Genomic DNA, 16384 nt, shown 5'->3' with positions numbered 1-16384 from the left:
TCTAAAGGCATAGAGTTTATATTGCTGAATTCTAAAGCATGCACATTGATTTATTTTGAGTTTAAAGAAAAATCTGCAAATCTTATGACACCTCAGAAGACAGCTTATGAGGAATATGACTGGAAATTGACTGCAAATTAAAATAAAATGCAAGATTTAAGATAAATAGATAATCATCTTTCAGCTGTTTAAATTGATCCTTTATGAAAAGACATGCAGTATCTTAGGTTAATATCACTTGGACATCAGGAAGGCAAATACGTAAGCAGTATGTTCAAAACATAGATACTTAAAATTATCAATTGTTAAATAATTCCAAGCTATATAGGATATACTTACCTGTGCACACCATTTGTTTCCAACAAACAATCACAGAATTTTTTTCCCTAATTTCTCAAAAGCTACACCAAGTTTCTCAGATTTTGCTACCTGCTCATTTTTGCATTTGGCTTTCCTGTTCACTTTCTCAGGAAGAAAATGGGAACTGTTTTGATCAATTTCCATATGTATTTTATTCATAGGGGAAATAATAAAAATCCCACTTAAAACCAGTGAAATGTTTTTAGTGAAGGTGCCTTTATGGAAGGACAGTGGAAAACTTGACATGTCCTTTCTACTCTGGAGATGAGTGGTTACTTAAGTGAAAAAGTGCAAGGTTTCACAGAGAGAAAAGAACACAATGATTGAAGGGGATTCAGCTAAGCTTTCACACCATGCCGCATCACAGTAATTTCTTATTTCAATACTATTTCTTGGAGTAAAAACAAACAAACATGTAGTTTAAAAATTCCAAACAGGCACTTAGGAGCAAATTAAGGTTAAAATTACTCCAAGGTCCCTATAATTTTAAATCACTTTTCTGACTTGAAGAGGGGTCTTGTATAACGTGGAATGTAACACACAGGAGGAGGGGGCATGAAGACAAAAGCTCTGGTCCTCAGGCAATGTAAAACATTTGAAATACTATGACTGATGAACACACTCTAGACTATCAGCCCTTTTGGAAAATCCCCCCAAACAGCAAGTCTGAAGTACCCCTCTCCCACCACTCTTTGATGGCAGGACTGGGATGGGATAGGGGCAGGGGCAGGTGAACTAGAATAAAAGTCACATTCCAATGTTGATGTTCCCAAGAAACAGCTAAAGAAATATATATTTTTAAAATTTTAAAAGTACAATATACTTCAGAAAAGGAAAGAATCCCCCTCAGAGAAGAACTGGTAGGGAGAGCACAAATAAACTTTTTGTCAATAAAAAGATGGGGTGGGGGAAATATAAACAACTGTGCTAGAAGAATGCTTCCAGGTTCACACACAACCCACTGCTGCAAGACAGTACAATAGACACACCAAAATGAACTCTGATTTCTCTAAGAAAAGCTAATAATCTGATATTTACTTCCCTTTTACTAGCTTCTGAGACTTTCAAACCTCTCCTAATCCAGGTTGCAATGCCCTGAGCCAGGGTTTTAGCAAAAACTTCTAAAAATTCCACCAGAGTTTAAAATCACAAAAATTGTACAAAAATTACAAGAAGTGATACAGAGTAAAATCAGGAAACCTCCCTAACATTGTCTTTGACATCTGTCAAAAAAATAGTACCAGATACTTTCTTCCCTTTTTATATTCACTTAGTATCTGTAAAGCAGCTCCACATAAGGAGCCTTCTTCTTCATCCCACAATGGAAGGAGCAAACCCATTCAGTTAAGATAGCATTTAACTTCATCTTAAAACCATCCTAGACCCAGCAACTACATCAAAGAAACATTTCACCTTGCTGTTGAGAGTGGAAAGTAACACTTCAGGAAGCCTCTTGAGTTACACTGTTTGGCATTGTGGACCACCTTTTCAGAGGGCCACCTGTCCTTGGCATGACCATGCTAGTACACTAGCAGCAGGGAAGAGGAGAAGGAGGGAACACAGGGAGAAAAAGGTAACTAAATAAAGAAGTGGACCTGACAGCAACCTTATGCAATTAACTTTAAAATTCAACCTGCAGTGGCATTTAGCATTTAATTATTTTAATAAAGTTTTCACAGTCACAGTGAATTCAAATATGCATGAAAATTTAAGAAATTTAAAACATAAAATTCTGCTTTAAATTGAGACATCTCCTTTATTAATGAACGGTCTTGTATAGAGTTTAGAATAATTCTTTTTGTTCACAGTATTCTGTCTGAAACTACCATGAAACAAGAATTTTCTGATTAATTTTCCATTCTTTACTTTATTGTTTCTTCTTTTGAACTATATATCATTCATAAATTAGCACTGACTTCTATGTTTCAAGTAGCTGAACAGAATTTATTTAAACTTAAGTTACTTTTATCTTAAACACAAGTGATGTTATTTAACCCTGTGAAAATTACTTGTCTTAGTGTATCAGGTAAGAAAAATCAGAATGAGGCAAATGTTCCATCCTGAATTGCACATAAATTTAATTCCTATTAACAGTAATACTAAATATGGAAAATTCCTTTTATTTTTCATGAACCTATCCTATGACCCTTATTTCTGCTCTAAAGGAATTTTTTTTTAATTAAAAAGAAAAAATGAAACATTTTGAATTTTTCAGACCTACTATCTGAATGCTAGTTTACACATCATTGTTCTGAAAAAATAAAAATTGCTAAGTGGCCTTTCAAAATGCTTCAGTATCCTACATCTTCATAAACAAAGTAACTGTAATAAGCAATTGAAAAATATTATTACATCCATATATGGACTGAATTAACCTCCATTTCCTAATGGCAAATGTCTTTCTTGCCTATAATTTTCAGTACAATAGAGACAGTCAACAACTAAATAGTTATCCAAAATTTTACATTAGAAAACTAGAAAATAATACAGTGTCTTTTTCAGTTGACACAAAAAAGGTTTTTTAAAATTGTGTTGTCTTAATGCCTCAACAGACTGGAATTGTCCAGAGTAATTCAGTTTTAAAAAGGTTGATAATTCCCTGTGAGATTTTTAAACTACTAAAAGCTGTTCTCTGACTAAGAGATAAATATAAACTCATACTTCTGGTTCTGTACTAGCTTTCCAATTCAAAATTCAGATTTAGAGTAGGGGATCGCATGCCATTTCACTGTGCAAGAAAGAAGGTCCTAGAGCATATGTAGGTATAGGCAGTAATAAGCTCTATTTCCTGCTGTTCCCGCTGTAACTCATAATTTACTGTGTAAACTCCAAACAAATCACCTTGCACTTTGATATATCCTTCTGCAAAACAGGTAAAATCTTCTACTGTGTGTTCCCAGGTAAAGTATTCAGAGGAAGGATAATCATTAAGGTTAAAAGAAGCAGAAACAATCTGCAAATGGTTGATTCATCTAAGCCCATAGCTTTTTTATTAATTGTATGTGGGAACATCAGTGCACACAAAAAATGCAAACCCTCATCCAAAATCTATCTGGGTGGTGTGGTATTTAGGCATATGACCATAATACGACTTAACCAGAAACTGCTTAAAACATTATTTTGAGTGTGATTTTAAGTGGAAAATTCATGTAGTCACAGCAAACTAACCAAATTAATTTTATTATAATTTTAAAATATGAACAGAATGACTACATAATATTCTCAACTTACAGAAGGAAAACTTAAATGTAGCATGAAACTACTATGCAAACCTCTTTCAAAATTTGAACTCCCTATAGACATAAATTCACAAAATTAAAAAAGCTTTAAAAAAGATTAAGCCATTGATAAACCCACCGACTCCTGCAATTCAGACATATCTCAATAAAAAAAGAACTACAATTCCTTCTGGAAGAAAGCATGTTTTCCAAGTAAGACAAGGCACACATGTTGAATTGGGAAAGTGATATCCCCACTTGGCTGGGGATTGCCAGTTTGCTGGCATTAAGCTAAGGGCAAGATGGTTCCAGCTGGCTGCGGCGGCAGCGCCCTGCACCCGGCCGAGGTTATCTGCAGCGCGCTCCTCAGCAGCGTGGGCGCCGCACGGGTGTGCCCGCGGCCCTCCCCACACCCCAGCAGGGCACGGCGCCTGGGCATGGCCGGGCACTGCCAACCGCCCCAGCACTGGAGTCCTGCACACAGAATTCCCCCCTTGGCCGGCCAGTGCCCTCGCTCTTCTCTCATCTTTATCTTGCTTTTTTCCTTCTTTTTTTTTCCTGGCTCAGCACCCCCCCTCAAATCCTCAAGAGACAGGACACAGTCTAGCAACTCAGGGACTCACATAGGCCAGGCTTCCTTCTGCACAGCCCTTTGGGTAGAACTGCTAATCCTTCTTATTAATTAACGAGATAATAGCGGTTAACCGGAAAGCAATATTAATGTTAACTATCTAGGAAACTTCCAACAGAAATTATTGATTTTTTTTGCCAATTTCCTAGTAACAAAGTCACACAGCTGGAGCTGTGGTAGCATCTTGATGGTGTAAGAAGCTAGAAAACGAAGAGTGCCTGAACACTTTGGAACTAAGGACATCTGCATCTGTTTTCTTCCCCACTCCTTAGATAGTTTAAAAGATTCTCTCCTCCTCTGACTCCAGAGTTTATTAACAGCTGAGAACATGGGCTCCCCCAGTTATATCACCCTTACATAAGGACAAAGGAGTGTGTAAACAGTAACATCACTGATCAGAGAAATGTACTCTGAGAGACACATGCACTATAAACACTTAAAAATCTTAACATTTGCATGTAGCACTGCTTCAGTTCTTTAAACTCCCAAACTCCCAAGGTGTACTATGCTTCATTCAGTATATGCTGAATTATCTAACATCAAGTTTGCGTTTTATTCATGTTGCAAAAAAAAAAGTAGTGGAGATGATGAGGGAATTCAGAATTCTGCAGACAAGGCACATTACTATAGATATTTTATGTTTTAGAAAAAAAATAAGGCAATTTTTAGCTTTTTTTTTAATGAGTCACTGTAAGAGTAAGTAAAACATCCATCTGAAGGAGAGATTTATATTATCTTGGTTCTGTTGCAGCAAACAAGTACTGCAGCTTTCATTCACTGATTGTCAAAAACTTTCCAATGTGCCCACTGCAATGCGGATGCCAACCAACGAATCAAAGGCATTCAGCAACTAGACAAAGAGGGTCTGATGCCAACCTCGGTGCCACTGGCAACCATTATTGGCATCAAGCACATTGTCTGCCTTTTTTTTCCCCTCTCCTGGCACTCGACAAACAAAATGGCGGTTCTTGTAGCAACGGGAACACAGCATAAGCGCTGCTCTGAATTAAATGCCATCAAATGATTTTATGGACTGAAATGCATTTCATACCAAATGATAAACACCCTCTGATGCTGACAGAAAAAAAAAAAAAAAAAAAGGACAATTCTATCAATATAAGCAAAGGTCACACCATTTTCAAGTTTGGGTTTTATAAACGATCTGTGTGGGACACACACACACCCCTGATATACACAACAAGCAGATTCCCATAGAAGCGTGTTGTGTAATTAATAATTATGTTAATGTTAAACCTTGATCACAGTGTATACATCACATTTTCTTCCTCCTTTTCAGTCAAAGGAGCAGCATTGCAACCTATGTCAATCCTCTTTTTTCTTTTGGATTTTATTTAGAAGGATAGCAGAAAGTTAATAGGGGAAAAAAAGATGCTGAATTTTGAGATGAGCGAAAAGTAGCATCTGATGAAGTTCATCAATGATAGAACTTCCTGAATCAGTCCTTATTTCTTCTTTCAAGGCAGACATGGAAGTAGAAGCTCTTTTTGTTAAGAACAGAAAACATTATTGACACTTCTAGATCTGGAAATTGTCAATATATTGTAACATTACTCTGCACTGCAATGCGGATGCCAACCAACAAATCACAGACATCCTAGGCTAAACAAAGAAGGTCTGATGCCAATCCTGGTGCCACTGGCAACCATCACTGGCACTCGAACTATCCTTTCTCCTCTTTTTTCCCCCTAATCTTCTATTTTAAAGCAACAAAAAAAGCAAACTACTTGGCCCCTTTTTTCATTTTATGTGCTAATTCCTTCTTCATATTTTGTTCAGGGATTTAATTGTTTCAGTGTTTCCACTTAGTTTTTACATGGCGCTATTAGGCATTTATATGTTTTGAAAGATAAATAAAAAGCAAAACGCCATATGTATAATGCAACATTTTTGGTTGACTTCATGCATATCTTTCTCAGAGCTTGGCACTCTTAATCAAGTACACTACAAAGTGCCACAATGAACCTGCTTTGAATGAGTATAGAGAATCAAAGTTTGATAAAATGGAAAAAAATTACATAGACAACTTCATATGACTTCTTCAAGAAGAGAGACAATAGATGTTAATAGAAGATTTACAGTAAAGCAGCAAAATAGGAAAGATATACAGATAGCAATAAACAAAAGGGTCTTCTAAGAGTGACTTGGTATATAGAAATTAGCCAGCTTCATTTTCAGTATATTCTCAAAGAAGTATTGTGTAACTTTGAAAGTTATAATATTACAACACGTTTAACTTCCTCATTTCTAATTAGACAAAAGTGTTATAAATAAACTTACATTCTCAATACATTAAAATCAACAAAATCAACTATGCCCTGCAATTCTTTCTCCCACTTCAAGTTACTGCATTTCAATAACTTATAGTTCAACAGTGTATTAAGAGCACTCTGACCCCAGTTTCTTTGTCTCAAGAGATACTTAAAGTGTTTTGCCTCCCTTTGTAGTTTAGACTTTTAGACTCAGTGAATCCATAGAATTAATCAGTAAATTATGAGTTATGCTATATGCATTCAAAATATAATTTGAATATTTTTTCAACAAAAGGAGTTTAAAGGTAAAAATATTTGTAATTAAGCTATTTTGTTTAATGTTATCAAAGAAATCTTTCTTCCTCTGTTATTTGGGATTAGATTTAACAGACTCCGCAGCTACTTAAATTCACTGTAAAATACGCAAACATGTCTACTGCTGTGGAGAGATAAAAAACTCAAGAAAATACTAATGGGGGGGAAGCCAACATTTTTTCATAACAAATAATGAACAGAAAAAAACATGATATATACATTCACAAAAACAGCTCTTTACTTGCATGAGTAAATGCTAAAAGAGAATTACTTAAAACAAAAATATTTCATTGTGTAGCTCTCCTCTTAAAAAATGAGTATACATCAAATGAAGACATGGAATTTTACTTTTTTGTTACTAACAAAATCAATTCAATTTGTTGTCCAGTTAAATCCCATAGTTATTCACCAAGCATCAGATAACAGCCTGCCATCTGCCCTTCTGCAGGCCATTTCTACCTACAACCAGGCCAAGTTGTGAAATGGCCCACCATCTGCAGATGGTCTAACTTTCCCTAGTTGAGATATGTGGCTAAAAAAGAAATGCATTATTACTGCTGATCAGCCAGCATTGCAAAGACACTTAGAAGACGTTATCATTATCAGAAAGAACCAAAATGACCCTAACAGAGAAAAAGTATTTCAGAAGACTTGCTATCAGAGAGGAGGGAAAAAAAAAAAAAAACAACAACAACAACAAACAAACAAACAAACAAACAAAAAAAAAAAAAAAAAAAAACACCACAAACCAGCACTTTTATCTACTTATAGCCATTTACAATTTTAGGGAACCTATGGGCATTGTTATTGAATATCCAATACATGAAATATGGCTAGTAGGTTTTTCTCCTGACACATGATTATCAGAAGCCCTGTTTTTATTTGCATTCTGTAATACTAAGTTTAAGAAGATTTTCTATAGAGCTCCTGCAATTTTCCACATTTCAATTACCTGCCAAATAAAAGTATATGAGTGTGATTATGAAAATATACTCTTCATAACAATTTCACAAAATATTATGACCTGGATCTTTGATTTAAAGCTCAAATAGATAAGATGACCTACTGATGTAATATATGAATAAAACATTCATTACATATTTTATGCTGCAATTCTGATACTATTTGGCATTTACATGAAATATAGCCATGATAAAGTATTTCAAGCTTTGTTTTATAGGTATGAGAAAGTCTACAATTGCTCTTCAATGTGATCAGTTTACGGATTACTTCTTGATTAATTATAACTACAAAACAATAATAAATACTTGTAGTATTTATTGTGACTGTGCAACTGCATATACCTCCATCTGTTCTTAATAGTACTGGGATGGGGGTTTTTGTTTTGTTTTTCTTTGAAAACACAACTTGAAAACAAGAACGTTTTCTGAAGTCACAACTATGTATTGCCACTTTTTCACAAAAAATAAAAGGCAACTTCAGTGGAATGAAAGTACTGCCTTGGTATGTGTCACTTTCGCTCTCGAAAGAGGCACACATGTCCAATATGCATGTCACACAGGTCTGCAGGAATATGTGTGTGTTTAAGTATATACGTATACATGCTGATGTACAAATGGATATGTAGCCACACTACATCTATGGACCACAGAACAATGTTTCACTGGAAGCCAGCTCACAGGGGAAACAGGGCTACTTGGAGTCAGAGTCTGACATACTAAAATAGAAACATGACAGTCTGCTTCCTACCTTGCTCCTGCACGTAGTATGCCAAAAACAAATCAAGCTCCTTGACTGATACTGTTATGTGATGTGGCTGGACACAAAGTGCTGGATTTGTGCAATGTGGGGATTTCATGAGACGTTCTCCATCCGTACTTTCCAAGGGGATGCCTTTGAACAGGATCACCATGACTAGATCCAGACGCCAGACTTTGTCAGCCTGTCGCAGGCAATCGATTCTCCTAATCTTGCCCTTCTGGTCAGGATTGGACAATACACAGCATGGGTGCTTCTTCCCAGTAACTGTGAGCACAAAATCCTCCCGGAACTCTTGGCGAATATCTTTGCGCAGCTTGGCCAGGAGCCTGGATGCCCACTTCTGTTTAATTTCAGGCTTTTCACTAAGTAGCTCATCCTTGACTGCTCTTTCCTCATCCTTTGACATTCGTTTCTCATGTTTTTTAAAGTACTTGCGTTTTCGAGCCTGAAGATTGAACCAAGTATAGGCAATTGCACGGACATGTGGAAGAAGTGCCTCAATGAACGGGTGAAATTCATCCTGTGGAAAGAAGTGAAGGAAAGAAAAGAAGAGAACAAGAAAACTCAAAGTCAGCAAGTTCTCATAACCAAAGCAGTATCAAGAAACGTTTCTGAAAATCTTTAAGTGAAATACGAGATGAAGAGAATAAACACATAAAATTTGCACAAATTTCATGTTTCATTTTTGAAAGAAGTATGTGAAAATTTTATTTTGTACTCCTCCCCTCACTTCATCCTACAACACTGCAGACAACATAATTTAAGGGATGCTACCAAGATGTTTTCTTCCTAACATTTAAATATTTGAGTGAACAGCTAACATTAAGAAAAGTACCATTGCTCAAAGAGGATACTGCACGGTTTTAAAAAATCTGAGCAGAAATGTTCAGAAGGCTGAGGCAAATGCCACAGTTCATTTCTCTTCTCTGTGGCACAGAAACACAAAGCATATACATGCTCAGTGTAATGCCACACAGTTCCCGCTTTTGGAGCATGCTCTCAGCAAGAGACTGCTGGTGGCACAAAGAGCATGCGCCATTAAACTTGATCCATTTTCTTATCAAACGTCCAACATTCCAGCACTGAAACAGCACCATTCCAGTGGTGGTAACTAGAGAAACCAGTATACAGTAAGGAAAAGCAGGAAAAAGACACAAGTCAAATACAAATCCTGAACAGAATCTTCTGTACTTTCAGCTATTCTCGCTTTCCTCCTACCACCCCCAAGCTCTGTAAAATTAATACTTTGTGAAGGTGAGAACAAAAATTACATTTATGTCCTTCCAGCAGTTCCACTGTAAATTTTGAAGCCCCACAGAGGCAGTTAATTTGCTAACTGATCACATGAGTGTGGCAATTATTCTAAACCCCTCAAAAATCAATCTGAGATGTACAATGAAAAATGGCAACTTGGCACAAACTTTGCATTCTTTGTGTTTCTACATGCTGTGGCAAAGAGACATTATGAGTCCACCGCTGGTCCAATGCTGCTTTTGTAAAATCCGTGCAATTTATTTACAGTTTCAAAATATCCCTTTCTGTTGTCTGGCTTCACCTGCAAGTTCTTATCTTCTGCCTAGCAGCAATACGGATTGCATTAAGGGGGTAATGCTTAGTTGTTGTCTACAGGCACATCCTATAGCAATTAAATTAATTTCATTTGTCTGCTTAAAGTACCATCCTACACATCCATGTTAATAGCTAAATAGACCTCCCCAAAAACTTCTTTTCCATTAACAAGTCTGCTGTTTAAAACACTGCAATCTGCTTATCAAACGTTACTATATTTTGGGTTGAAAGGGAGAGCTTAGGGGAGGTAGCTTTCTTCCTGTATAGGGATATTTAGTTTTAAATATCACACAGATTGTTCATCATACTTAGTGGCACAGTGCAATCAAACTAAAACTGAACCTTTTTTATGCAATTATATTCAAGAATACAATTAACACACTACTATTTTAGTTACACTGCTAGACAAGGAATGAATTATGTTTAATCAATAGGCTGATTAACTCCATTAGGTAAAAATGATGGAAGTATAACTAATGGTCTCAATTATAGAGTGCAGACTACCACTGCAAAAGCTTCAGGCAAGGAATTCCATATTTAAATCTTTGAATTTCAAACAAACTTCAAAATTTCCTGAATGTTGCAAAAATCACCAGATCTAGTTACCTCTCTTCTCTAACCATCCTTAAACCAAACAGAAAACATCAGAAAAGTTAATAGCAGTTTACCTATGATCATGTTGTCTTCATAGAAAAAAAAAATAAATTAAGGGAAAAAAAAAAAGGAAAAAAGAACAGAGAGTCAATATTAGAAGATACTTCAAGACATAAAAAAATTTCATTACAGTATGATGCTTGACAAAGACCTACAAAGGCAACAATTAAACTGATTAGTAGTTTCCAACAGAGATTTGAACAATTCTGTTACTATACTGGCACATGAAACTAGGCCATGGAAAGAGTTAAAGAGTTAAACCACAATCTGTTCTTTGTGTGGGAAGGCAGTACTGCTCTGAGCAACCACAGCCCATGATAAGACTTCCCTATCTTCATAGGCTTTCTGATGCCATGCTTTTTTCCCTTTCAATTATAACTACTAAAGAAAGTTTATTTTTTTCTCCTACAGAAGTCATCTTGAAGTCAAATTGAAGTATTGAATTTTTTTTTTTAATTAGTAGAAGCATAACGACTGTACTGTGTTAAATCCTCACAATTCATTTTAGGCTGAATAAAACGGATTTACTACAGATTTTGAAAATTCTAACAGCTGGGGCTAAAGGTGGGATGAAGGCAGGTGGCTGAAGAGCTTTGGGAGAAATTAATTTTTGCCTCAATACAATGATTTCCCCTACATCTAAACAGACTTTGGCATTTATAACTTAAAATGGCAATAAAATAATCATGGAGATATTCTACACTAGTAGAATATTGCACATCTAGTTTTAATTTTGAAGAAGAGCATCATAAATTATTAAATTATTTCAGATTGACTATGCTTTGAGGTAATGCATATAGTATTAACAATAATAACCTATACCACTTTATATCTATGAAAATTTTATAGAGAATTTCACTGTTTAAATTCCAGTCTGTAGCAGCTGAATGTTTCCTTTCAAAAGTAGGGAGAAAAAAAAACACAAAAACATACACACCAGAAACTTCAACCTTTTAAAAACTGTATTCAGGTTTTTCTTTCACAGTATTGTTAAGTCCTGAAGATATACATACAGGTGAAAAGTATCAAGAAGAAACACAGCAAAGAATATCCTGTGTGAAAGCAATTTTATCAGATTTTTTGAGCTATTTATTGTGCACCTGGAGTATTTTCAAATGAAAATACTACTTGACATGGGGAAGTGCCCATAAAAAATGATCCTAAATGGACATTTGCAATTAATCACACACATTCTCCACCGAATCTCCTAAAAAGATATCAATGGAATTTTATTTTTACTCCTTAATATTCATATAGAAAATAATGAATTATTCTTGGTTTTATGTGTCATTTGCTCATGTGCCACAGTTGCTCTTGCAATGAAGTGATTTATAAAGGTAAGATTTTCAAATGTTATATCAAATAGTTAAGGTGAACCATTGTGCACTGGCAATTTAAATTAAAAAGGATGTTACTATATAACATCTATGTTGCTTGTAAAGAAAGGAAAAAATTGCAATCATCAAATGACAATAGGTAGGCCAGGTTTTCTTTATTGAAAAGATAAAGAGGATATGCAGTGCTCTTCTCCTATCTTTCACTTTTAAACTTTGTACCAGCCCATGAAAGCTCAAACTGATAACTGTACAGTAAATACACCGGATAGAAGTATGGAAATTTTATACAGAAAATTTCATCTACTCAACTTCCCTGCATGGATTTTCTCATGCCTAGTGAAATAGCATATAGGTACAAAAGAAAATACTACATATTGTGAGATTTTGGACTACTGTGACATAATAAACCATGGTAAAAATATCACAAGAAAGCAAGTACTAAAAGGTATGCAGTAACTGCATCCTATTCATGCCTCAACAAGACAGATAAATGCAGTTTCCAGTCATTCAGAAACATAGAGGAAGAGGTATATAGGAAAGAGAGGAAGGGACCCCCCCAAAATTAAATTGCATTTGGTAAGTTTTCTTCTACCCTGGAGTTATTTTCACCCACCAGACTTTTATTGTGAATATTATGGGAAACGCTCAAATCGATAAGGCTTGTCTTAAAGCTGTACTTTGGATTTTAGACTTGTTATTAAAACACGCTTCAGCACTGTCTCGGCACAAACTAAACCACCGCTTTCATAAGTAGCTCCATCCAAACAGGTGTTCTGTGTTTACTTTTACCAAAATATTTTCTTCTGAACACCTACTACCACAGTCGATGTGCACTGCAAGAGTCCTAGAGACAGAGAATACAATAGAGAGAACAATTGTGGCAGTAATGCTTTAATGCATTTGCTACTCAAAGTGAGATGAATCAATCTTTTGCCTTAAACAAATAAAGAATATAAGGTTTAAGTACTCATTACTGGTGTCATTTTAATTTTTAATTTATGTAGAGAAAAAAATTATTTATAAACTTCTGTTATCATTCCAAGCAGGTAGAAAGAAAATCTGAACTAAAATAAATTTGCTGCAACTGCATTCCATGTACGTATCACCAAATGGGAACTGTCCCTGCATGGCACATGGTAGAGCATGATTGTAAAATATTATGAAGTATCAATGCACAAAATCCAGGAACTGCTTTCTTGGATTAATGGCAGTAAAAGTACAACGTAGCATTTTTTTAGACACCTGAGTGCAGTATTTCAGCACAAATTTGTAAAGAATGAGGAAATCTATTACATCAGTGAGTCCAAAAAGAAAATATAATACAAAAAATACAATTAGAGCAGGAAACAAGATTATGAATTACCGCTGTAAAAGAGGTGGTTCTGAAAACCTGTGTCTCAAATGCAAAAATTGCTTTCTTAAGTTGTACTCTCAGGTTTGTATTCTGATGCAGAGGTCTTATTGCCCATCAATAATTTGACATTGGACAGCCTACATAGAATTAATTTTGCTAACCACAGATTCCACGCTAAGTAGTTATTTCTATGTATGTACCTGCAACCATGTGCGTCTCTGTTACACAAAATGCTTCCTATGTTTCCCTTTTGAAGAATAAATATCTCAATAACACTTTTTACCAGCTTTCTTCCACTGCAGCTCACGTTTACGTACTGAAAATATCCATATCTAAGTCAATCACACTTAGATGCCAAACAAAATATAAACAATAAAAAATGTGTCAGCCAAAAAACTGCAGGACTGCGTCCAATCACTGAATAAGCCTTATCATTGTTTCCATCTTCAATCACAATTTATGAATACTTTAGTCCTTTCGAATTACAATGGTTTGTAACTGCGGAATAACTTAAATCATACTTATTTATTCACAGTGCAACTGTAAGTGCATCGCTGGCCTCTCTGCAGCAGCCTTGCAGCAGACATTACTTTCGCACATTTTTTGCTTCTTTAGCTATTTGTTGCACCAATGTAGAAGCACGCAGTTATCGCTTAATCAGTTTACATCACATCCTCCTAAGACAGACTTTCACGAAAGCTGAAAACTATCCCCGGGCTTTGCAGACGGGGTTTACCGTCCGAAACAGGCTCCGGTGCCGCGGCGCTCGCTCGCCGATACCGTATGCCGGCCGAGGACGCTGCAGGGGCACCCTGGGAACTTCCCAAACATGCTTCCGAAACCCCCCAGGTTTCAGAATCTGCGCTTTGCCGCGACGGAGACCCCCGCTCGGACTGCCCCCGCTTGCCGCGGCGCCGTCGCCCCCCGCGCCCCGCTCCGCTCCGCCGCCGCTCCCCTCCCGCCGTCCCGCTGACAGCCGCCGCTCGGGACCGAAAAGCGGCCGCAAGCGCGATTGTAAAAAAGGGTCGGTCTCTCCCCGCGCTGGGGAGAGGGCACGCTCCTCCGCCAGCAACACAATTTAGCGGGGAGGGGGAGAACGACGTGCGCTTGTGTAACCGAACGAGAAAACGCTGCACAGCTTGGTCATCCTCGCTCACATCTCCCTTATTGTTGGCAGCCTGCATATTATTAATTAAGCATAAAACTGGATAACTTCACACCGGCCAGTGCTCATGTTTTGTCAAAAAAAGCACTTTTCCTTTCAAATCCTTTCAGTAGGCTGTGTGTAAACAGGCGAGCTGAAAAGAGTGCAAATCGTTTTATTCCAATCAAATCAATACTTCTCAAACACGTTTTTTTAGCATAATTATGCTCATTTTCAGTTTGTTAACCTTTGACTTCTTGTGCACCAACAATTAACAGTATTTGTCTACGGGTGACACTTTGAATGGATCTCCCCAAAACAATGGCGTGGTACAGTTTATTCTTTAATATTCCCTCCTGAGTGAGGAGTTTGGATCTGACAAACAGTTACGACTGTGCTTTAACCCGTTACAACTACTAGCAATAACTCATTAACAACCCACATACATACATATATATATATATATATATATATATATATATATATATATACATATATATATATATATATATATATAAATTTTTTTTAGGTCCCAACAAACACGTGAAAATAAATAAATTAACAAATAAATTAAATAAAAGCGTCTATACCTGAGTGAGACAGATTGGAGAATACATCATGACTTCGCTTTGAGAACACGCTGCCCGGAGAGCCCCTAAGAAAAGCCTCAAAAAGGAATAATTTCATCTATTCATTTTACAGTCATCTGAGACTCAAGGAAGATGAAATCAATCAGGACGGGGCTCTGCTCTGGATCACCACAACTTCACAACAAACCCCAGTCCTCCTTAAATAGCCAAAGATTCAAGTTCACTCCGTGTGCTAGATTTCCCGGGGTGAAATCCAATCTACACTTTTAACCCTCTTGTAGTCGGCGGCGCAGGAGTCTTGCTTTTGCTGCTGCTGCTGCTGCTGCTGCTGCTGCTGGTTGTTTTGCAGATGAGGGGGGAAGGACTCGGGGGGTGGGGGGGGTGGGCGGGAGGATTTTTTTTGTTTGGCTTTTTTTTTATCCTTTTTTCTTTTTCCTTTTTTTTTTTTTTTTTTTTTTTTTTAGCAGTTGGGGGGGGGGGGGCCGGTGTTTTTTCTTTCTTCAGAAGTTGGTGTTGCTGCTGTAAAAACACGACACTGTCACCACGCTTTCGAAAGTTCAAGGTTACAGCCCGGAGCGGAGCAAGAGGCTCCCGAACAGCGCCGGCAAGCGAAACTTGGCCGGGCGGCCGGGCCCGTGCCGCGGGGGCGCGCCGAGGCGGGGGCGCGCTCGGGCGGGCAGAGCGGGCGGCGCGGCCCGCGGGCTTCTCCGGCAGCGCCGCTCGCCCGCCCGGCCGCGCTCTGCGGGCAGCGCTGGGAGACGGCTTCCCAAGCGGCCACCGTAACAAAAATGATCTCCTGGAAATTCAAACGATAAATCTCTCCCTGGCGCTCCCACCCGATTTGGTCTCAACGTGTCCCTGAGTGTCCCCCTCCCCACCCGGCCCTGACTCTGCAAAACTTAGAAGCTGGAAAAATTCACCAGTTACACCCTGTGGACCCCATTCCAGCTCTCTCCCCAAATGAGATTTAAGTATTTTTGTTTAATTATTTAATTACACAATCACCGTTTACACTCCTCCTCCTCCTCCTCCTGCAAACACATTCCTTCTCCACCAGATCCCCTTCCTCTGCCCTCCCTCTGCATTCATTACCACCGAACGCTGCAGAAGGAACGAGCACGTTTCGCAAACATCCCTCCCTCATTTTCCCGCTCTTCTGGTGGGAGAAAGTTGCGGGGACGAAGGGGAGGGGGTGGGGAGGCTGCCATCTGCGAGAGGCT

General features: G+C 37.7%; 1 protein-coding gene across 13 annotated transcripts in view; it reads right to left on the bottom strand.

Moving 5' to 3' along the window:
- The window catches only part of NFIB (nuclear factor I B), a 169314-nt gene extending 152930 nt beyond the window's left edge, over positions 1–16384 (bottom strand). For 6 of the 13 annotated variants that reach the window (XM_085566005.1, XM_085566009.1, XM_085566010.1 and 3 more), the window contains exons 1-2: positions 15165–15544; positions 8505–9036 (exon numbers count right to left, since the gene is read on the bottom strand). In XM_085566005.1, coding sequence (XP_085422131.1) covers positions 8505–9036; positions 15165–15194 — 562 coding nt within the window. In that variant the 5' untranslated portion in view covers positions 15195–15544. Of the gene's footprint in view, positions 1–8504; positions 9037–9351; positions 14361–15164; positions 15684–16256 lie in introns of those variants that run through there. The other 7 variants (XM_077790538.2, XM_085566014.1, XM_077790539.2 and 4 more) reach the window with 4 other exon arrangements.

Source organism: Lonchura striata, chromosome Z (genome assembly GCF_050655825.1).
Source record: "Lonchura striata isolate lonStrDom1 chromosome Z, ASM5065582v1, whole genome shotgun sequence".
Lineage (NCBI taxonomy): Eukaryota > Metazoa > Chordata > Aves > Passeriformes > Estrildidae > Lonchura > Lonchura striata.
This window is presented reverse-complemented; position numbering and strand designations above follow the sequence as displayed.